The sequence below is a fragment of the Phodopus roborovskii genome, unplaced genomic scaffold, assembly GCF_943737965.1.
Source record: "Phodopus roborovskii unplaced genomic scaffold, PHOROB, whole genome shotgun sequence".
NCBI lineage: Eukaryota > Metazoa > Chordata > Mammalia > Rodentia > Cricetidae > Phodopus > Phodopus roborovskii.
The window spans coordinates 16858127-16879233 of NW_026125295.1; the positions used below are offsets into that span (position 1 = coordinate 16858127).

General features: G+C 41.7%; 1 protein-coding gene across 3 annotated transcripts in view; it reads right to left on the bottom strand.

Annotated features, from left to right (window-relative positions):
• Cpne4 (copine 4) overlaps positions 1-21107 on the bottom strand; it is a 443660-nt gene that overhangs the window by 106440 nt on the left and 316113 nt on the right. For all 3 annotated transcript variants that reach the window (XM_051205851.1, XM_051205863.1, XM_051205859.1), the window contains exons 6-7: positions 12323-12406; positions 7352-7441 (exon numbers count right to left, since the gene is read on the bottom strand). In XM_051205851.1, the coding sequence (XP_051061808.1) occupies positions 7352-7441; positions 12323-12406 (174 nt within the window). The remainder of the gene's footprint in view (positions 1-7351; positions 7442-12322; positions 12407-21107) is intronic.

Here is a 21107-nt window from a genome sequence, read left to right on the forward strand (position 1 = left end):
CATTTACTCAAATGGAGTCAATAATTCTAGCACCACAGATAATTGAATCAAGAGAGACTTGGATGAGTCTTCAATCCTCCTGTAAACTTCCAAACATTTAGGCAGAGTGAATTAGTGACAGGCACAAGACCAGCAGCCCTGAGCTCAGAAGGCCATGAGGAAAACACTTGAATTTGAACAAATTTTAAGAAAATGTAATAGGACTATGGACACCCAAGTGTCCCTCCCCCAAACACAAGTAAAGTTGCTTTCAAGTGCCCAATAATGCCAGGCTCTCAATTCCAATTCCCAATAATCCTAAGCACAGAAATGGCCCCTTCAATTCCAGGTGTCTGTGGTTTATATGCACCAAAACAAAACAAGACAGACAAACAAAAACAAACCAACAAAAAACAACCAAACAAACCCAGAAAATGTTGGACTAGCCCATGAGGAATATAGTGATGAAGCTTCTTGCTATAGATTTGGAGTTTCATGGAGCTGAATGGGGGGGGCACTGCCAAGGACTGAGATCTTGGGGGTATCATTCCTCCCATATAGTAAAATCAGGTTTGTTAAAGAAAGTCAGCAACAAGGAAGACAAGTGTGTTTAAAGGATGGAGATAGATGAAAGACACAGGGATCCAGATGGTAAGAACCACGTGAGACTGGGGACAAAAAGCAAAGGTGCAAGGCCAAGACAGTTCAAAGCAAAACGGTGAACGATGGAGAAAATGACAGTTTCAGTTAAAGACAGCTTAGTCATTCACAGAAGGGGAAGACACAGACAGCTGGATGAGTAAAGGAACAAATGCAAAGGACTTCATAGAGTGGCAAGAACAGAACACAGAGAGACGCGTCGTAACTTAGCCTTGTTTTAGATGGCAGACAAAGAGCTGAAGTGCTGAGGATGGGAGGGACCAGCAGGAAGTTAGCTAGGCGGCTCAGGCAGTGAGAAGGAGGTGGTATCTGTTAGTGATGCTTTGCAAGTGGCTGGCTCCAGCATGATATATAAGGTATTAAAAAGGAAGACTCCAGCCTGACCTAGGATTTTCACCTAACAGAGCACTCTAACGACCATTCAGAAGTTCAACTTTGGGAGGGTCAGGTTGCAATTTGTAAATATAGCTGTTTACAGTCAACCAGTATGGCAGCCAGAAAGGAAGAGTAGAAAGATGAACAAAATAGGAGGTGGGCAACAGTATCACTTGGGAGTGATTTTGATCTGTGTTTTGGGCTTCCCTCCCTATATCTGGCATCTTCATTTCTGACACTCCAATTACCTGACTATGTTTTGTCTGTTTCCACCTCACCATGACCTCAGTTACCAACTTGGGCCCCTGCCTGCTTAAGGCATGGGGTTTGGGGTCACAGAAACCATAGTTCCTCCTCTCAGTCCCTTTTCCCGCAGCAGCTAGATGCCACCAACACTTACTCCAAGGATGTCACATGAACTCCATAGAGAGAAATCTCCAAGTCGCCATCGTGAGTGGGAGATTAGAAAAGCAGATAGAATCTGACTTTAGTGTGGGTGACTCAGAGTTCTCAGTGTGAGCTGTGCAGTTTGCCAAGACTGCTCTGACGTGGCACTCTCCTCAATCCCAAACACATTATTGTGTCAATACATGCTTGCTGATAGTGCTTCTCAACTCCCTATTTCTCTAAGAGCCCCCATCTGGAAGAATCTTTGGTGAACACCACACTGACTCTAAAAATTTAGGACTCATGTAGGAGCAGTGTGTTGGTCACAGCGAAGGAGATGATAAAGACCGCATTTCATTGAATTGTTTTACCAGGAGTATTTTTCCCTTAATGGAACATCAAGTGATTCAGGGTCTCAGACCTCATAATATATCTTACATATAAACATTTTTTTGTTAAATGTTACAGGGACAGAAAATGAAGCATTTTGTTTGAGTAAAAAAGTATGCTTATTGTGGTGATTTATTTTTCAATAAATCAAATGGGTTCAAGAGATATTCAACAACTTGACATCCACATAAAGATATGTTAGGAAAAAAGAAATTATAAAACCTTAAAATTCATGATTTCAATGCTTTGGTCTAGAAAGCAGTGAGGTATGAGGTTTGTGTTAGACCAACTCAAGGGGCAACTCAAAGGAGTTTTCATCATTTAAATATGGAATGATACAACATATTAAAGGATTAATAATAGCTGAAATAGACTGAAACATTCACATGAAAATCCATGGATTCTTAATAATACCAAGGTCATTCTAGTCAGGAAACAGAACCTGAGTGTGTTCAGCCTCCAGTGATCCATTTATAGGCAACAGTAAATGCAGGGGAACACTTCAGGAGAAACCATCCTGGGGTTTTCTTTAAGAAAACTGCACAGAGATGAAAACTGAAAACACAGAGCGGGAACAAAAACTGGCTCGTTAGAAGAGCATCGTGGGTCTTGTTTAAAGTATAATATAAATGGGCTGGTGAGATGTCTCAGTGGGTAAGAGAGCTTGCTACAAAGGAGACATGTGTTCAAACCCCCAGCACCCATGTCAAAAGCTGTGTGTAGGCTCATGTGTGTATGCAAGGCAGAGAAAGGATTGGTGGGCTTGCTGGATGTCAGCCTAGCTCCAGAGTCAGTGACTGTCTCAAGGAAACAAGGTGGAAAGTGACAAAGCAGGCCCCCACCCATTCTCCTCTGACCCCAGCACTCATTTGGGGTACCTACACACGTGTGAACATACAAAGCACACATGCATGTACAGGCACACATTTAAAAACAAGAAAATGCAACTGTCCATTCAGTGAGTGAGCAAATCACTAGGAGAGAGGCAGATAGGAATAGGTGGCAGGGTGGCAGAGTATCGGATAGCATCAAGTGGCTCCACTCAATATCCCTGGACAGGAGCTTGTTTCACAGTTGTGTTTATTGGAAGGAACTTTATCCTTCAGTGGTACATTCTGCAGTATTTTCAGGTCAGGAAGTATGGTGGCTAAGATGCAGCCATGGCATAGTATTGCTTGGCCTCGGGCTCTCTTTTCCTTTATGGCTTTCCATAGTAGATTCCCACCATCCTTTAAAACATCGTCATTTTATGATGTGGTAAAACACATAAATATTTTGTCCAATTTGAAATACTCTTTTCTCTGGGGATTTAAAAAATAAAATAAGAGAAATTGGGGGGAGGGTGTCCCTGAGAGCATTATATGCCTTCTGTCTGCTCACTGAGCTTCACGGGCATTGACCCTGATCTCGACTTGTCTTTAAATGGCCCAGAGGTATGAGGGGGACAGGGAACTTCAGGGAGTGGATGACACGGCGATGCCCATGACTGATGACTGCTGAACCTGTGTGATGATATGAGGAGAGGAGTGTCACAGCACTTTTAAAACTGCCTATGTATTTAATAAAATAAGTTTTGAAAAAGTCATTTAATCACGATTTTTGCCTTTAGTCATGGACAGGAGTCACAAATAAACCAACATGAAAACAGATAAACACATAAGCAAGCCAGGTCCTTAAAGTTGATATTCATATAGATGATGTCACATCAATAAGAAAGGCCCCTAAAAATGTCTTGGAACAAAAATTTTAATTATTAATCTAGGATTTAAAATCTAACCTGACAGTTGGTTTAAGAAATTAATTTTTCATTTCTGGTGGTTGGGAGAATAACACCCGTATGCTCAGAGGTCCTGTCTATCAGCACGACACTGCTGTCTTTGGAGAAAGCCATGTTAGAATGTCATAGCCTCTCTTGAAGCAAAGTAACCAATAAATATAAATAAAAGGCTACGCAAGAATCCACCCTGCCTTTTAGAAGGGCCTACGTTAGGGTGAGCAGGTGAGTATCAGTGGAAGGCCAGCATGTCAGTGGGGGTTGGGCTCCTCACAACGATGCTCAGGCATCACCAACTTTTCTATGTCACCAGCTCTCTTTCACAGATCAATACCAGAAACAGTTACTTCATATGAACTCCAGGCAAGCCCTGGGTGCGCTAGGTGTCTGGATGTACAGTGAACAATAGTTCCTATGTGGAGAAGCAATATCAGCTGGGCAAACAGAGCTCTGCAGGCAACTGCAGTAAGACTGAGAACTGGCAAGAGCTTGCTTATCAGATATGAGGACTTGAACTTCATCCCTAGAGTCCACACCCAAAGAAAAACAGCCAGGGAGTGATAATGCATCTTTAATCCCAGCATTGGGCCGGTGGAGACAAGCAGGCTGCTAGAGTCCATTGGCAAGCTGGCCTAGGCTGCTTAGTGAGTTCCTGTCAGCGAGAGACCCTGTTTTTTTTTTTTTGTTTGTTTTCATTTTGTTTTGTGTTTTGTGTTTTGTTTGTTTGTTTGGTTGGTTTTTGAAGGTGGATATCACCAAGGAAAAATGCCGAGTTATCATCTGGACTTTACAAGTATGTACATACATGTGTAAGAACACACACACACACACACACACACACACACACACACACACTTCCACAAGGGTTAAGGAAGTATTGGTAAGTGAGAGCAGGAAGTGAGACTAGGTCTTCTGTGAATGGAAGGAGATTGAAGAGACTCAAATGCAAGCAATAAGCTCCAGGAAAAGCAGGAGAATGAGTCAAGCATCCCAGGTCAGAGAACTGCCTTTAGTTAATCCTGCATGTGGAGAGAGTCCAGCCTGGGCCTGAGTGCTGGGCACAGAGGAAGGCAGGAAGAGGAAGGGCAGTGTGGAAAGTAAGGAAAGCCTCCTATGCTGAATCTTAAAGTCGTTGGAACAGGAGCATAAATTCCATCAGGAAACCTGATAGAAATGCAGATTCTCATGCCCATTCTACACCTCCTGCATCAGAAACGGGTGTGGGGTGAGACTCAACCATTGCTATCTTAACAAGCCCTGTGGGCATTAAGGACACGTCAGGAATTTGAGAGCATTGGTTTGTTTGTACCAGCAATTCTTAACTAAACTTGATTTTACCCTCTAGGGAACATTTTGCAATGTCAAAATATATTTTGGGGTTATCAAGTTGATGAAAGAGAGAGGAAGGAAGGGAGAGAGAGAGAATGAGAGGGAGAAGGAGAGGGAGAAGGAAAGGGAGATGGAGAGGGAGAAGGTGCACTAAGCACTGTCTAATACACAGCACAGTCCACCAGAATAGTACCCAACACATCATCTGTGAAGATGCTGAGAAACTCAGCCTTCTTCCATGTTTCCGTCTTGCTTCTTTACTCTTTTCTCATCTATTTCTTATGAGTTCTTATATCTACAGAGATCTCAACAACCCTCAAAGGGCTCCATACTTTCATTTTTAGTCACTAAACTGTATTAAACTGTATTAAACACTCCTTTTTACCCATTCAGTAACTCCCAATGACAAAACATCAAAGGAGGTGTTATTTTTTTTAGTCCCAGCCCAGGGAAGACATTTATCACTCTGGATTGGGCGAGCACTGATTAGAGCAGTTGGGGCAATTGCTACCCATACACAAAGCTCTTGGGCATCTTGAAAAGGAGTTTCTACCAAGAAACCAAGTCAGAAGTCCCATTTTTTACATGAGTGAGAGTTTCCAGAGGTTTTCTAAAATAACTTTGTTTTTCATAAGAGTTAGAGGTAGAACTTGAACTTTTCATTAGCAACATGAAAGTCAATGAGTACATTGACAATTCACCTACAAATTCCACACAGAGTGGGGCTAAGCAAAACTAGACAACACTAAAGAGACTAGGACTAACCAAACAGATGGGATTCTAACCTGCAACTAAAAGAACGTGATCCACCAGAACGATCTGCAGAGGGAATGTAGTTACAAAGGCAAAGGGCGGCAGTGCCTATGATGGCAGTGTTGACTGTCAACTGGACAAAATTGAGACTCACCCAGGAGGGAGATGATCCCTTAGGTATGACTTTGGGGGTTATCTTGACCATGTTAATTGGGAAGACCCATTGTGGATGGGACCTGAACTGTGTAAGAGTGGAAGAAGAGACCCAAGCACTAGCGTGCATGATTCATTACCCTCTTCTGGCTGCAGCGACAGCATGACCAGCTGCTTCAAGTGCCTGACACTTTCACTCTCCACCACGATGGGCTGTATCCTGGACCTCTGAGCCAAAACAAACACTTCATCCCTTAAGTTGCTTTTGTTAAATTATTTTCATCACAGCAACAGGAAAGACACCATGATAGTGCCTACCTCACAGTTTCATGAGCAAACGGAAATGCTTATTTTGAGTGGTGGGTGGACCATTCCTTCTGTCCACATTTGGAGGAGGATGCTCTTGACTTTCAGCATCTGAAGCTAATGTCTGAGTTACCCAGCATCCTTCCCTGTGCCCTCAGACTTGATTTACCTTCTAACAACTGTCTTCCTGGTTGGCTCACAATACAATGCCCTAGAGAAGCTGATAATCATGTTTCTCATGAAACATTAATCAGCTGCACTTTTGGCTTACAGGAACTTTGTGTTGAATGAGTTAGTTAGTTATTCTGAACCAATAGAGTCAGCTCTGTGGTATTAGCAATGGAACTTCCTAAGCTTCCAAGGCCAAAGGCTGATTAGCCAGTTGACCACAGCAGGTGTACACAGGGACAGATTTCTGATATTCTGTCTGTCTTCTCCCTCTCATGATTCCTGATCCTCCTAGTGAATGGAACAACCCCCCTCATTTATATATTCCCATAGTTGTCAAAACATCTGTGGTAGATTTTAAAGACATATCCTAATACTTTGCATTTCTTCCCATGTTGTGTTTGCATTTGGATAGGCATGTTATATAGTTTGGCTTCTAGCCTGTGGAGGAAGCTTTGTACTTAGAAGGCTTGCAGCCTCTTGGAACACAGTTACTATACATAAACGTTTATGATAGTGTGTATGATGATGAGAACTAAAGCTCAACCTCTATTTTCCCTCCCCACTGCATATGACAACCTGCCAACTTCCAGAAGTTGTCACCCTGTTCAAAACATAAATGCTTTACAGAGACTAAGAGACCTCTGTCTAAGAATCCCCTAGATTAGCCCAACCAAATGCACAAAGTTATAAGCTAAACATGTTTACTATGGAAAACTGCCACAGTGGTGGGTGTGTGCTGGGGGAGTAACACATTATATAACCAGAGACACTGAATGCAGAAATATTTTCCTCCCAGAAACTTCCAATTATACTCTGAAGTTATTAGCTTGTTTGTTTCTGAGACGCCCCAGGCTCAATCTTTTGACATAATACATTAGGATTCATTTGGGGCTATTGTATGAGCAACAATAGCTCTGGCAGAAGAAATAGCCTGCCTTTCTTCCATTAAGATTCTAAAGGGTGAGAGGGTTGGAAAGAGCAACACAGGAAACCCTGCATGCCAACATCTATGGGAAAACAAGAGGGAGGATTCAATGCATTTTCAAATTCTCATCTCTCGAATAGGGATCTAACCTTCAACCGGCGGTCTGGATCTCCGCTGCACAGAGAATTCACCGAGACTTTGAATGACTTCCAGGCTGGGCTTAAGTTATTCATCACAACCTGGGAAGAGAAAGGCATGAACAGTGACTTGAAGAGGGAAGGCTTGACATTTTCATACTTCAACATGAAAACTACTTGAGAAGCCACAGCAGTGCTTATGAAAAAGACAAGTGTCTGGAGCATGTAGCTTGATGAAAACTTGAGAGTGGTGAGGATTTTAAGAGTGGCCACAAAATATGTCTTTATGGGAAGAACTCCTGTGGTCACTGGACAAGATGTGTTTCATGAATAGCGGCAGTGACATTGTTAGCATGTGGGTATGGAAGATGACCTCTTGTATAGTAAAAGGGCTGCTGTTGAGACAAGGCTGCCTCCAGCCACCAATAAAGGATTTTCCAGCCCCAAAGGACCATCAATCTTAATGAATTCTTTCTCCTTGGAGTCAACAGAGGAGAGAGATTTGGCAAAGATGGAGAGGTACTGTTAAATAATGAGCACTCCTTGCTGAGGGGCCATGAACAGTTCATGTTTGCTGGGGCCAGAGAGTCTTTTAGTCTTGTAGTGTAGCCTTGGTGAGCTGTCCATGCTCCAGTAAATAAGGCCACAACAATGTTCATGCAAGAGTCCTGGTTAAACTCACTAGGTCACACAAACACACAAAAAGACATCAAAGCAGGAGGCAAATGTGTTGATCAGAAGGCATCCAGTGTAGGTGAATGAAGATTAAGAGAGAGTAAAGGGTGACAAATGTACAAAACATACTATATACATGTATGTATGACATAGACATATATACATATACATGTGTACATACATATATACATACAAATATATGGGAGGGTTTTGGCAATCTGTGTGACCTTGAGTCACATCAGATGGACAGTCAAAGAATTTTCCAGATGAAGAATACTAACAATAGTTTTACATTTCCTGGTCATATCTCAATTAGAATATTTTAGAAAGACATAACATGGTGATTCTTCAGATTATAAACTAAATCAGTAATACAGCATTCTCTGTCTAAAGCCAGCGTATGGATCATGAACTTGGCTAAATATTGCCCAAGAGTCCATGATATTTACCCTGTCTTTTGATGGTTCCAATCATTTAGCCTGGTTCAGTGTGAATGAGTACCTAGCACACACCCTAGGGCAGAGGCTACCACACTATGGTTTCTGGACTGGTAGGTGCTATGTTACTAGAGACTTCATGCAAATGCAAATTCTGGACTCTATCCTGCCCTGTAAACAAGCACTTTTCAGGGAGGTTTCCCAGGTTATCCGGAAATAAAGTTAATTTGTTAAATTAAACTCTGCCATGTCAATCTTTCTTCATATGAAGTTTTTAGGTAGATGCCTTTGTGGATAGATGTCTATGGATTTTTTAAAAATAATTCTGTCTCCAAATAATGTAATTATTTCATAAATGATTCTCACTTCTCCTAATTCCTTACTATAACTATGAATTATTGATTAAGTCACAGGTTCATTATTAAATTGATTTTAACATGTTAAAATACAGAAGCACTGTTCTTTTGTGACTTTGTCTTGTCTTCTGTTATCCTGGGCATCATCAAATTATTGTGAGACGGATAGAACTGGATAATATGGCCTGTGTTCATTTTAATTTCTCACATTTACTAGCAACATTTTATAAAAATGTCAAGGATGAAGATTTGGGGGAAAAATCAATATCAAGTCAAATTTCAGCTAAAAATTTAAATATGTATGCATTCATGAATGTGCATTGTGTGTGTTCCCCAAGAGAATAACACTGTGTATTTATTTTGAAACTACTGAGTAAGCAAGAGAAACTCTCAATGCTATGTTATTTGATCTGTTAGAAAGCTCTGTAATCAATAATATTATGAGATTCCAAGAATTCCACAGCACTAGGACAGGGGACAGAAATTGTATAATTTTTGGGGAATAGAAAAACAATTCTCAGTATCAACATTTGAAGAACACTTGGCAGAAAGCATGGAAAAGAAGACCTTAGAAGAGAAGAAACCAACACTATACTGTTTTTAATCTCTTCTCCCTTTTTCCATTCACTGCCTACAGCAAGGCATGAATGGACACCACTACTCTGCCTTCCCCAAAGTTGATTTGACCATAGGAATCTTTCTATCAGCAGAAAAGTATTTAGTAATGGTGAGAGAGGAACACTCAAGGAGCCTGTTCTTTCTACCTGTTAGTCAAGTTTCCAGAGACTGGAGTCCAGGCAGTCATATTGTTCTTCAGCATATCTTGCTTATATAGCCAACTTTATACACTTATCTATTCTTTAATTAAGCACATACTTTGGTGCCATGTCATAACTATCTACTATTGGCCCATCTGAGACTATCTAATTCTTGTCAGCCTTAAGAATGACAGAATTCCCCTTTGTTGTTTCAAGAAAATAGATTGACCAAGTGACATGGTAGGAATATGTACCCCATAAAATCATGGGTGTCCCCTCTCTCCTTTGCCATTGACACGTACAGGCCCTTCTCTGAGTGTCAGGTCATTCAGTCCAATTATTTTATTTCCTCCTCTGAGAATTCCTCATGCTCTGGCTTGTAAATCTAATAAAATAATAAAGTTTTTTTTTGGAGTCAGTTGCTGTATTAATTACTTACCTTGTTATGATGACAAAATGCCTGACCAAAGCAACTAACACAGGAAGTGCTATTTATTTATTTATCTATCATTGTAGCATGGAGAGCATAGCAGTGGGGGGGTGTGAGGCAGCATTGCATCGGTAGTCAGACAGCAGAGAGAGAGAGAATGCTGGCATTCTGCTTGCTTTCTCATTTTTATTCATTCTGAGACAGCAGCGCACAGGATCATGCTGCTCACATCCACTATGGCTCTTCCCAGCCAAAGTTGATCCTCCCTGGAAATGCCCTCATACACCCCTGTGGGGCTCTGAAAGAAAATGGCCCCCAGAGGGAGTGGCATTATTAGCAGGTATGACTTTGTTGGAGTAGGTGTGGCCTTGTTGGAGTAGGTGTGGCCTTGTTGGAGGAAGTGTGTCACTGGTGGGGGGGGGGCTTTGAGGTCTCCTATGCTCAAGCTAATTCCCAGTGTCACAGACCATTGTCTGTTGCCTTCGGAGCATGATGTAGCCAGCACTATGTCTGCCTACATGCTGCCATGCCCCCTGCTGTGATGATAATGGACTAAACCTCTGAATGTGTAAACTGGCACCTCAATTAAATGCTTCCCTCTTTCCTTCGTAAAAAGTTGCCTTAGTCATGATGTCTCTTCACAGCAATAGAAACTCTAAGACAACCCTTATAGGTATTTGTTTTGTTGTTATTTTTCTCTCTAGGTGATGCTAAATCCTATCAAGTTGACAATGGAAGTTAACCACCATAAGTACTGTTGGTATATATGAAATAGTCATAACACGAGTTTAGGGTAGGGAAGGATAAGGGTTAGAACTTGTTATAGTGTGGCTCTGAAGTGTCTCCTGCAGACTTACATATTTGAACACTTGTTCCTAGTTGGTGGCATCTTTTGAATGCCTGTGGAAACTTTGGGAAATACTGCCTAGCTGGGAAATATTAACCACAAGGCTGGGCCCTGTTCTGGTCCTGTCTCTGCTTCTTCATCCTCCAAGATGTAGTTAAGCCCCATTGCCTTGGACAGCCACCCCAGCTACACGGCCTCCCCTCCCACAGTAGGTTGTATTCCTCGACAGCAGGAGCAAAAACAAAGCTCTCAGCCTTGATGTTGCTCCCACCAGGTATTTGGGCACCGTGACAATAAAAGCAGTGGACAGGGGACTGTGAGGAGAGAGAATGAGTGAGAAGGAGCACAGCTTAACCGTGTGGTAGCAGGGCAGCAGCTCACATGACAGCTCCGGGCTAAGTACTTTCCCTGTGAAAGCATATCGCCTTATAACGTAAGTGAAGCTGACTCAAACAACAACTTCTATGTAAATCTCAGCCCCACCCTTTGTCAACTGGGAAACATGGGAAATTGTGTGATTGCCCCAAAGGCCAGTTTCTTCAGCTGGAAAGTGGGGTAACAGTATTTCAGTCAAGGAATAAGAAGTAAAATACTGCATGTAAATCTTTTCAGATGATGCTTCCTTCCCAGGTATCTCATTAAATGTCAGCTCATATCACAGTTAATGTCTTCTACGTTTGCTCTGTGTGCACATGCACACATGCATGGGAACATGTGGTTGTCTACCCCCTGCAGCGCATAGATGGAGTTTTCAGAGATCAGGTTTTTTTTTTTTTTTTTTTTTTTTTCCTTTCACATGTAGGTTCTGGGGATCAAACTCAGGACACCAGACTGAGCCACCTTGCTGGTCCTAGCATTCCTAATTTATTATAAATAAATTGCTGGTTGGCTGTGTTGAAAGTCAAATACATGAAAATGGATCTAGAAGGGAGTAGCAGGGTCTTTTCTTCAAACTTAAGATTTACAAAATGAAAAAAATTGAGTAAAAGCTCAAGGCTAAAATGCAGAGGATCATCTTGAGGAGAGAGAGGGCCCAGGTCTTTGCCTGTCTACAGGCAGTGAGCTAACATGGAAGGGGAAATGTATGGCCCTAACCCTAGACAGAGAACGAGAGACAGCTAAGGGATGGTGAGAGCAGGAGAAATAGCCTTCCCCAGAGAAGAGCACCTCACTTGGTTTTCCAATCCCCAGTGGTCAGCTCTGAAATCATGCAAGCAACATTTTATGGACTAAGCAGGCTGTATTTTTATATTTAAGAATACTACAGAAACATAGACACAAACTCCGATTAAAGAAAAAGAGGTCATGAATTTGAGAGAAAGAGAGAGAGCGAAGGGTACATGGGTGCAGTTGGAGAGAGGCCAGTGAAAGGGAAAATGGTATAATTATATTTTAACATCAAAACATTGGAAAGTATTTACAAGAAGGGAAAGGAACAAGGATGCATCTCCTGACTGATCATGGACCACAGGCTTCTTACCTCTGTCCGGTGCACAAGCTGCTGAGTTGCATCATCATTCATTCTGAAAATTTCCAGAAATGGGTCAGATTTACTGAAGAAATCCTAAAATAGATAGACACAATTAGGCTTTTTTTTTTTTTTCTTCTCTCTTTCCTTTCAGTTCTGAACTTGATCTGGTGCTGAACACTGTCATGCTTAATAATCATAATCTACCCTCTGACTTCTTGTGGAATGGAGGCCAGCTTGCCTTTCTTTTTGGAAGGTCAGCCTCAACTTCACCACCTTCTCCTCCTTGCCCTGAGGGAGTGGACACCACCCATCCTTGCTGTATTCTTGTCCCTCTAATCCACTCCCTGGCCTGGAATTAGCTGCATCTGAACTCCAAGGTCTTTGTGAAGTGTTTGCTAGGCTGAACTATGAAGAACTCACAGATGGGTTCAAATGCTGGTGCAGTGCGTTTAGAAGTGACATGGCTGTTGTCTCAAATATGTGGATCTTAATTATTGCAGAGCCAGTATCTGACCGCTGTGATGTCTGGACCACTTATGCTCTGCTATCTGTTTGCTGGTTCTGCTTCTCGGTATGTTTGTTAATTTTGATGAAATAAACACCGCAGGAGGAAGGTTACCAAGGCTTTAGATTCATCCTCAGTATCTATAAAGGAGACAGAAGAGGGGCAGTGCCTTGAATCTAACCAGGATTAAGCTGTTCAAAAGTTGGGTTTCTTCAAAAGTCTTTAATAAAAAGAATCCATTTTTTTTCCAAGTCCTTCCCTCCTTGGGTGCCGTCCTTGGAGTGACCTAGCTGAAAGCCAGGGTGTTTCCGGAGCAGGTTCTCCCCAGTGAGGACTCAAGGCTCCCTGTGTCTCTGTTCATCTCTCTCCTCTTTTGGCTTTAGGTTTGTGTTCACTTCCTCTATTTCTTTTTTTTTCCTATCCATTTTTTAATTTTTCTTATATTACATATCGACCCCAGTTCCCTCTCCTTCCCTCCCTCTCTCCCACCCTTCCATGCCCCCTGACCCCCCCATCCCATTCCCCCACCCACTCCAAATATAGGGTGATGCCTTCCAGGAGGGGGTCATCTTTTTCTATTTCTGTTTGTTAATTAGTGAAGGCCTGCGCTCATCCTCTGCAGCATCCCTGTTCTCAAGTGGCCCTGAACGCCCAGCTTTTCTTTCCTATCCTGTAAGTCCATTAAAATTTGTTCCCTGCTTTTTTCTATATACTTCCTGGTAGCCTTCATGATCCCTACATCTATGTTATTTAAGGAGTCAGTTTTGTATGGAAAATCCACAGAATATCTGAATTATCTTGCTGGCTTTCTTCTCTGCTCAGTTCTGGGTCCCTTCACCTTTATCTAGGTCCCTTCTCTGCCTGAGAACCCACAGACAGCTGTCTCTTGTATCTTTTCTAATGTTTATGGATGCCCACAGTGGGAGGAAGAGCCAATATAAACAGGTGCTTCATTGCTGGCAATAAAAACTACACAATTTACATCCTACTTATACTTTTTATAGAGTAGTTGGCAAATTCTCAGAAAGGAACTATACCTTGTTTCTGCTTACACACTTACTGTTCTTTTTCTCAGTATTTTTTTTTTTTTTTTACCGTGAATAGACTTTAGTAGTACCTGGTGTTTACTGAAGGAACACATGCTTGAGTGAATATAGAAATAAATGCATGAATAAACATGCCCTTGTTATAGAATAGGAAGCCATCTATTCCACAGCCATACTCATACACTCTTACAGCCCCATCCCCATCTGTAACAAAGCAGAATTAAATCCACATTTGCCCTAAGAGTCATCAAGTTAACAAACTGTCATCTGACACTATTTTATTTCCTTTTGGCTTCTACTTGTAAAATTTCCTTCTCTATCAATGCCATTACCAGTCATCCTCACCTTGAGCTCAGTGAAGGGTTTTCAGGGTGTGTGAAGGCCATAAAGACTTTGTGCTAATATTATGATGAAAGGAACACTAATACCTTGTTGGACTCTATAAATATGATCAAGTTTGGTGAGAAGTATACGGCTTGACTCATTGCCGTGACTTATGCTAAAGAATGAAGGTATAAGTATGCAGAGGATCTGTAAGGGGAGGGATATGATTGATCTGTGTGACTGTAGAAATGGGGTTGTGAAGAGGCTACATTTCTAGAATAGGAATACTGTAAAAGAATAAACATGAGGGGAGTAGAGGAAGCAGTTTGATTTAACTGTGTATGTGGCTGCTGGGTGAAGACAACGCTGGCATAGTTGGTTCCATAGTAAAGGCTACCGATGCTCATTGGGTCTTTGCTATCCTGGAGAGAAAGCACAGAGCTACCAAGGGACAGTGAGCAGGAAAGCAGCACAATTAGCTGTCATGAATGCCAGTCTAAACAGGACTGATGTACATATGAACCCTGTGGTGGTTTGAGTAGGTATGGCCCCCATAAATTCATGTGTTTGAATGCTTGGTCTACTATTGGGAGGTGTGCCACTTGTTGGAGGAATGGTGTCATTGTGGAGGCAGGCTTTGATGTCTCTCTACACCCAGTGTGGGACACAGTTCACTTCCTGTTGCCTGGCAATTAAGATGTGGACCTCTCAGCTCCTTCTCCAGCACCATGTCTGCTTGCATGGTGCCATGCTTCTTACCATGATGATAATGGACTAAACCTCTAAAACTGTAAGTCATCCCCAATTAAATGTTTTCCTCCATAAAAGTTATAGTGTCTCTTCACTGCAATAGAAACCCTAAGCAAGACAAATACACAGAGATTGTAGAAGTACATACAACAAACTCCTACATAGGTTCAAGTCAGGTGGGATCCCAACACAGAGAGGGACAAATAGACACAGGGTCCCGCACCCAACCAAGAAGTTATTTGCAATTGATACCTTTTGGCAAAAGGAAAAATCAATCAGTTTTTTCCCAGTGGAGTGCCATTGGGTATATCAACAAATTATACTCTAGGGCAGACCACTGGTTGCCTAGGAGTAGTTGGCCAACACAAACAAAATAGACAACTTGGTTTGTTGTTGTTGTCTGTGTGTATGTGTTTAAGCATATTTGGACCTTTTAAAATTGTTTGTTTTGTTTTTTCCATTTTCAATACTTGTTTGGTTTGTTTATTTATTTATTTTGAGAAAGAATGAATATATACGTTTCAGTGGGTTTGGAGGTGAGGAGGACATGGGAGGAGTAGGGGAATGTAAAATATGATGAAAATATATTTTATGAAAAATTATTTAGATACAAGTATTTTTAAAAGAATATTAGCCTAGAAACTTTCTAGAATAACCTAGAAAGAGAAGAGATGGGCAGTGGAAGAACTCCTTATTGAACCTAGGAATCAAACACCAGCCCTTTCACTGAATATCTGAATGTCTGAGAGTACCACAGCCCTCCTCTTACCAAGAACCTGCAGTGTCTACTTTCTTCATTAGCCTAACCCACAAACCTTGCCTCATCCCTAAATGGCCCATTTGCCCTTCAGACACACCTGTAGCTGATTTGTGTGCACCTGTCAAGGCATTTGTATCTCAGCCTATTTATGTTTCTATACATGTCTAATAATATTGTTGTCACCCTCTCTTTCCTTATGGATATGGGCCACATTAGCTTCTTCCTGTGTGTCCATAAATAGATTACTAGCCCCTGAGGTTGTTTATGAGTTATATTTAAAAATTGCTGACCATGGGGGAAAAACTCTATCAATTATTTTCCTTTTTCCTCTTCGTTGAAAATTTAAAACTTTTCTTATCATTTTTACTTAAAAATGGAAAATGTAGGAAAAAATATAAGATAAAAATAGAAGTATGAGAGGAAAAAACACAACCTCCATCTATTATTTAGTGCTTGGAATATGAAGTTTGCATTGTTCATTTCTCTCCTGAAAACAGAGAAGACAGAAGGTGGTAGGAGCCCTCATAGAACTATGTAGCTTTCAGACATTATCAGAGAAGTTACTTTTTGTAGTGGGTAGTGGTTAACACAGAATTCATAACTAGCCAGAGTACAGAGAATAAATGTCTGTGGAATGCTCAGCCACCAATAGAACATCTGTATCCTATTCTTGTCCACAAGGCTCAGGGACCATTGTAAAAGGGGAGGTGGTAATAGTTGGAGGTCAGAGAAGACCAGAGTGAAAAGCATCTTCTGGACATAGCAGGACCTCTGCACTCAAGAACTCACAGAAGCTGTGGTTGCTTATACAAAGCCAGCATAATCTCAAGCCAGTTAACATTCCAGCATGGAGAGAGGAAGGGCTTATGGGCTCTCATGCTGAGCTGAGGATCTCCTGACAGTTGATGGTTTGGGAAAGCAAGGGGCAGTTTCAGTTTACTTTCTTCCTTCCCTTCCCTTCCCTTCCCTTCCCTTCCCTTCCCTTCCCTTCCCTTCTCTTCCCTTCCCTTCCCTTCCCTTCTGCTCCCCTCCCATTCCTCTTTTCCTTCCTTCCTTCCTTCCTTTCTTCCTTTCTTCTCGAGACAGGGTTTCTCTGTATTGCTTTGGAGCCTGTCCTGGAACTATCTCTGTAGACCATGCTGGCCTTGAACTGCTCATCACCAATGCCTGGCCCTCAGTTTTCTTTAAGGGTGTGGTCCCATGTTACAAGTAAATGGCCCCACTAATTGGTCTTAGTTAATTATTTAAGAGAGAGGGAGAGAGAGAGACTTGAGAGGGATTGGGATGGGTAGATCTAGGAGATATTAGGGGATGAATATGATAAAAATACATTACAAAAAAAGAACAAAACAAATTGGTGGAAGGCAACATGTTTATTCAAGACTTAAGAGTTTATCTATCTCAGCTCAGTGGTCTGGGTTGTTTTATAGATGTTTCTTCCAGGATTAAAGCCTTCCATCTTGGAGGAATTTCATCATGGCATGGCACTGGATGTTAAAGGGGAGGTGAAGCACTGGGGTATCTTAAGACAAGAGGTTTACAGGGAAGTGAAACAAGAGGATGCTTGAAGGGAAGTGCAATAGTTATCTTTCAGGGAAGATTGCTCAGATCCCGAAGTAAACAATTGAAACTGCTTCAGGAAGTTCCTGAAATTGACCAGATTCACTAGGCCCTTAGCTTCCCAAGAGCATTTACAAGTATTAATGTTTGCCAGTCCCAGACAAACTGAGCTCCTGAGAAGAGGCCCAAGCCTGAAAAGCAGTCTGGGAGAAGCAGAGACCAGCAGACTATGCAATTTTCAGACCAACAGAGCCACCTTGAAAGGATACCCAACCAACCTGTTGAACTTCCTGCAGGTTGCACAGTGTATGCCCTCCAGGTTTCCAGCTTCTGTGAGTTTTCATTCAGGCTGGGGTGGTTTTTGGTGATACAGCTATCTTAGAGTCATTTCTTTTCTTGTAAATAACCCCTCACCTATATTCCTCTAAGTAGTCCTGACAAAAATCTTTGGCCCACCAAGTCAGACTTTGGTCTTATTCTTACTTTGGTCTGTAATGGTTCCCTATCTGAGTTGAGCAGATGTCTCATCACGTCTCCCCAGGAACACAGGGTGTAAGGGTGAGACAGTGGGTGGGATCATTGGCTTGAGGACAGGCCCTTTGCTCTAGCGGACTATCTCCTTGTTCTTTTCATGGAAGTCATTCACAGCCTGATCTCAGGGGGCTGTGTCTGCATTTTCTTTTCACAGAACTGCATTACTCCTCAGTCAGTCAGGTCATATGATGGAGAAGTAGGGGCACTGGAGATGAGGGGTCTCACAGGGGATGCCTTGGGGAAAAGATGGATCCTTATAAGACTAGGGGAAAGATTGAGAGGGGAGGCAAAAATTAAAACCACAGCTTCTTCTCCTTGCATCACCACGCCCCTCCTTCAAAACAACCAAGTAAAGGGCAGGTGAGGAGTCTCAGTGGGTGAGGTACCTGCCACCAATCAAACTCCCTTTTGATTTCTAGGACCTAAAATATGGCTCCTGAAACACACACACACACACACACACACACACACACACACACACAGAGAGAGAGAGAGAGAGAGAGAGAGAGAGAGAGAGAGAGAGAATCAAGAGATAATAACCAACTTAAGGCAAGAGCTCTGGACATTTTCTATGTTACAACTGAAATGAACATATTATAATTTGCCATAATATCAACAGTATTCCAGTAAATATAGATATACACTATATACAATTCAGTTACTTTTCACTTGGTCATATGATAAAATGTTCTATTTTATTACACATTTAATACATATATGTGTGTGTGTGTGTGTGTGTGTGTGTGTGTGCTCTATCTGCATGTATGCCAGAAGAGGGCATCAGATCCCACTATAGATGATTGTGAGCCACCATGTGATTGTTGGGAATTAAACCCAGGACCTCTGGAAGAGTAGCCACGCTTTTAATTGCCGAGCCATCTCTCAAGCCCCTCAATTCACACTGTTTAAAAACACTGTTCAGGCTATGAATGAGAGTTCCTAGAAGGAAGCTGTGTCTGCCAAGGCAGATTGGCTAATTAGAACTTCAATGATGTGGAAAGGTTAGAATTTTGCAAAGCAGAGTCAAATTATCCTAGAGGTAACTTTTGCTTCTTTAGTAGCTGCTAAGTGCTCTCTCTGTACATCACCTAACATCCTTTGTGACCATTAGGTAAAGCCTTAGGAATGTATGAAAAGACTTCTAGTTCCACCAACCAAAGGGCTAAGAGTGCTGACAGTATCGGAGACCAATGGCAGAGTTCCCCCTGCTTTGCTGTGACTGCCTACCTGAGGTACCTGTCATCAGAGTTGAAGGGTGTTTTTCTTTCACGCCTGTTTAAATTCTGTTACCATAAAAAGCTGATGAAATGGCTTCCTCATTAAAGCATGCTATTAGGGTAAAAACCCAAAATCTGTGTTCCAGGCCATGGTCCATCATATGTAGCTCCTGAATAAACCATCTCTTTCATTTCTATGACATGGGAAGCATTTTTTAATTGACAAGGGTTAGCGCAAAGATGCTGTGAGAGTGTCAGAATGTGAAAGGAAGAAAGGAAACTATAAACAGTCTCCAGCTTCATGTACATGAAGATCTAATATGCTATGTGTGGCTATAGCTTTACTCTCAAATTCAAACTCTGCCACATCTGCTCTGATGACCCTGGGCACAGGGTTAATGTCACGTGGCCTCAGAGTTCCATCCATCCACAGTGAGGAGAGCATCACTCTTGGTCTCCAGCAGTGAGGAGAGATTAGAAAACTGTTCACACGAATCTGGAGTCTGGTACCTGTTACACTCATAAATGCTGGCTTTTGGGGACTTATCAGAGGGAGAGAGAAGTCACACACACTGTGAAGAACTGTCCAAATGTGGAGATGACAATCATTTGACTTCTGGAAATAAAACAACTAAAAAACAATTCAAGAACTGTCCCTGCAGATAATCATTATCTTTAAAATTGCTACCCTGGGCACAGTTGTTTGGTCACCTTAATCTGGACTCTTCAGTTTTCTTTGTACCAAAGCAGCCTTTGGGACAGTTCACTGTGATAAAATGAATGGATTAGGCCTTTTATTCAAGTTTTATTCAAGTGGACTATTTAACATCCTATAGGCCACATTACTTTGGTCTGTAATCCAGTATGAAAGAAATTTGCTCAGATGAGAGGGCAGAATAATGACCACTAAAAACTGGGTAGGAGGGAGTAGAAAGAGGTAGAGAAAAGAAAATACAGAGAGAGCCCAGCTCTAGTGTTCTAGAGCAATGTAGGGTGTCTGGGAAGTTTGTGGTATTTTCAAGAATTATAAAGGAAGATTTAAAAAAAAGTCCCTAACAAATAGCAAAAACAAATGTTTGAGGAGCTGAAAATGCTAACTTCCATAATAGTCTCATTACACATTGAATATGTATATCAGATTAGCATACAGATATTTGTTCTTTAAGAAAAAAGAAAAGAAAAAAAAGATGCTCTACATTCTTTAACTGAGATATGTAACAATCCACATTTCTATTGTTCTTTTCACAATAGCCAGGAAATCAAATCAGCCCAGATGTATCAACTGGAAGGATAATGAAAACAAGGCACAGTTATACAATGGAGTTTTGTTCAGTCACAAACAAACATGAAGCTGTGGAATGTGCAGGAAACTAGATGGAACTGGAAAGCAGCATATTAATCCAAACAATCCAAGCTCAGGTAGATAAATACCACATACTCTCTTCCATACACAACTCCTAGCTTCTGGCTGTTAAATGTTTGTATCATGGTGGGAATAAACAGGGATAAAGACCAGGAGACTTGAAAGAGTCCATGGAAAATGGGAGGGTGTGGAGAAGATAATAGAAACAAAGTAGGATGGGGAAGGTGGGTTAAAAAGGGTACAGAGGAGAAAAGGGGGAGTAGAGGAATATGTGTTGGTGAGGGAGGAGAATCAGCCAAAACCAAGCATGCAGGAAAAACTCATGTGGAAACCTGTTCCTTAGTAAACAAATTTCGAAAGTATAGTTTCTGTGGAGAAACAAAGAGAAAAATGAGCCAAGCATATCCCCCGTGCTAGTCTTTCAACCAGAACCTGATTTTTAGAGCAACTGGAAACAAGAGGCTGCTGTATCCAGCAGTTTTCTTTGTGACTGTGGGCAAAATTTAAAGCACCCTCTGTTCTGTCTGTAAGTTAGAAATAAAAGTGTCTGCCTTTGGAAATACAGTCAGCATCTTAGGGGTGATATGGGTTAGATACTTGACCCCTGGTACACTGGAGCTGCTCAATAACTATAATTTCTCCATCATTTCACGCAGACTGGTCCATAGTTCCTAGGCAGCCACACACAAACACAGTGAAACACGGGAAGACAGTGAGTAAAAATGTCACCTCACT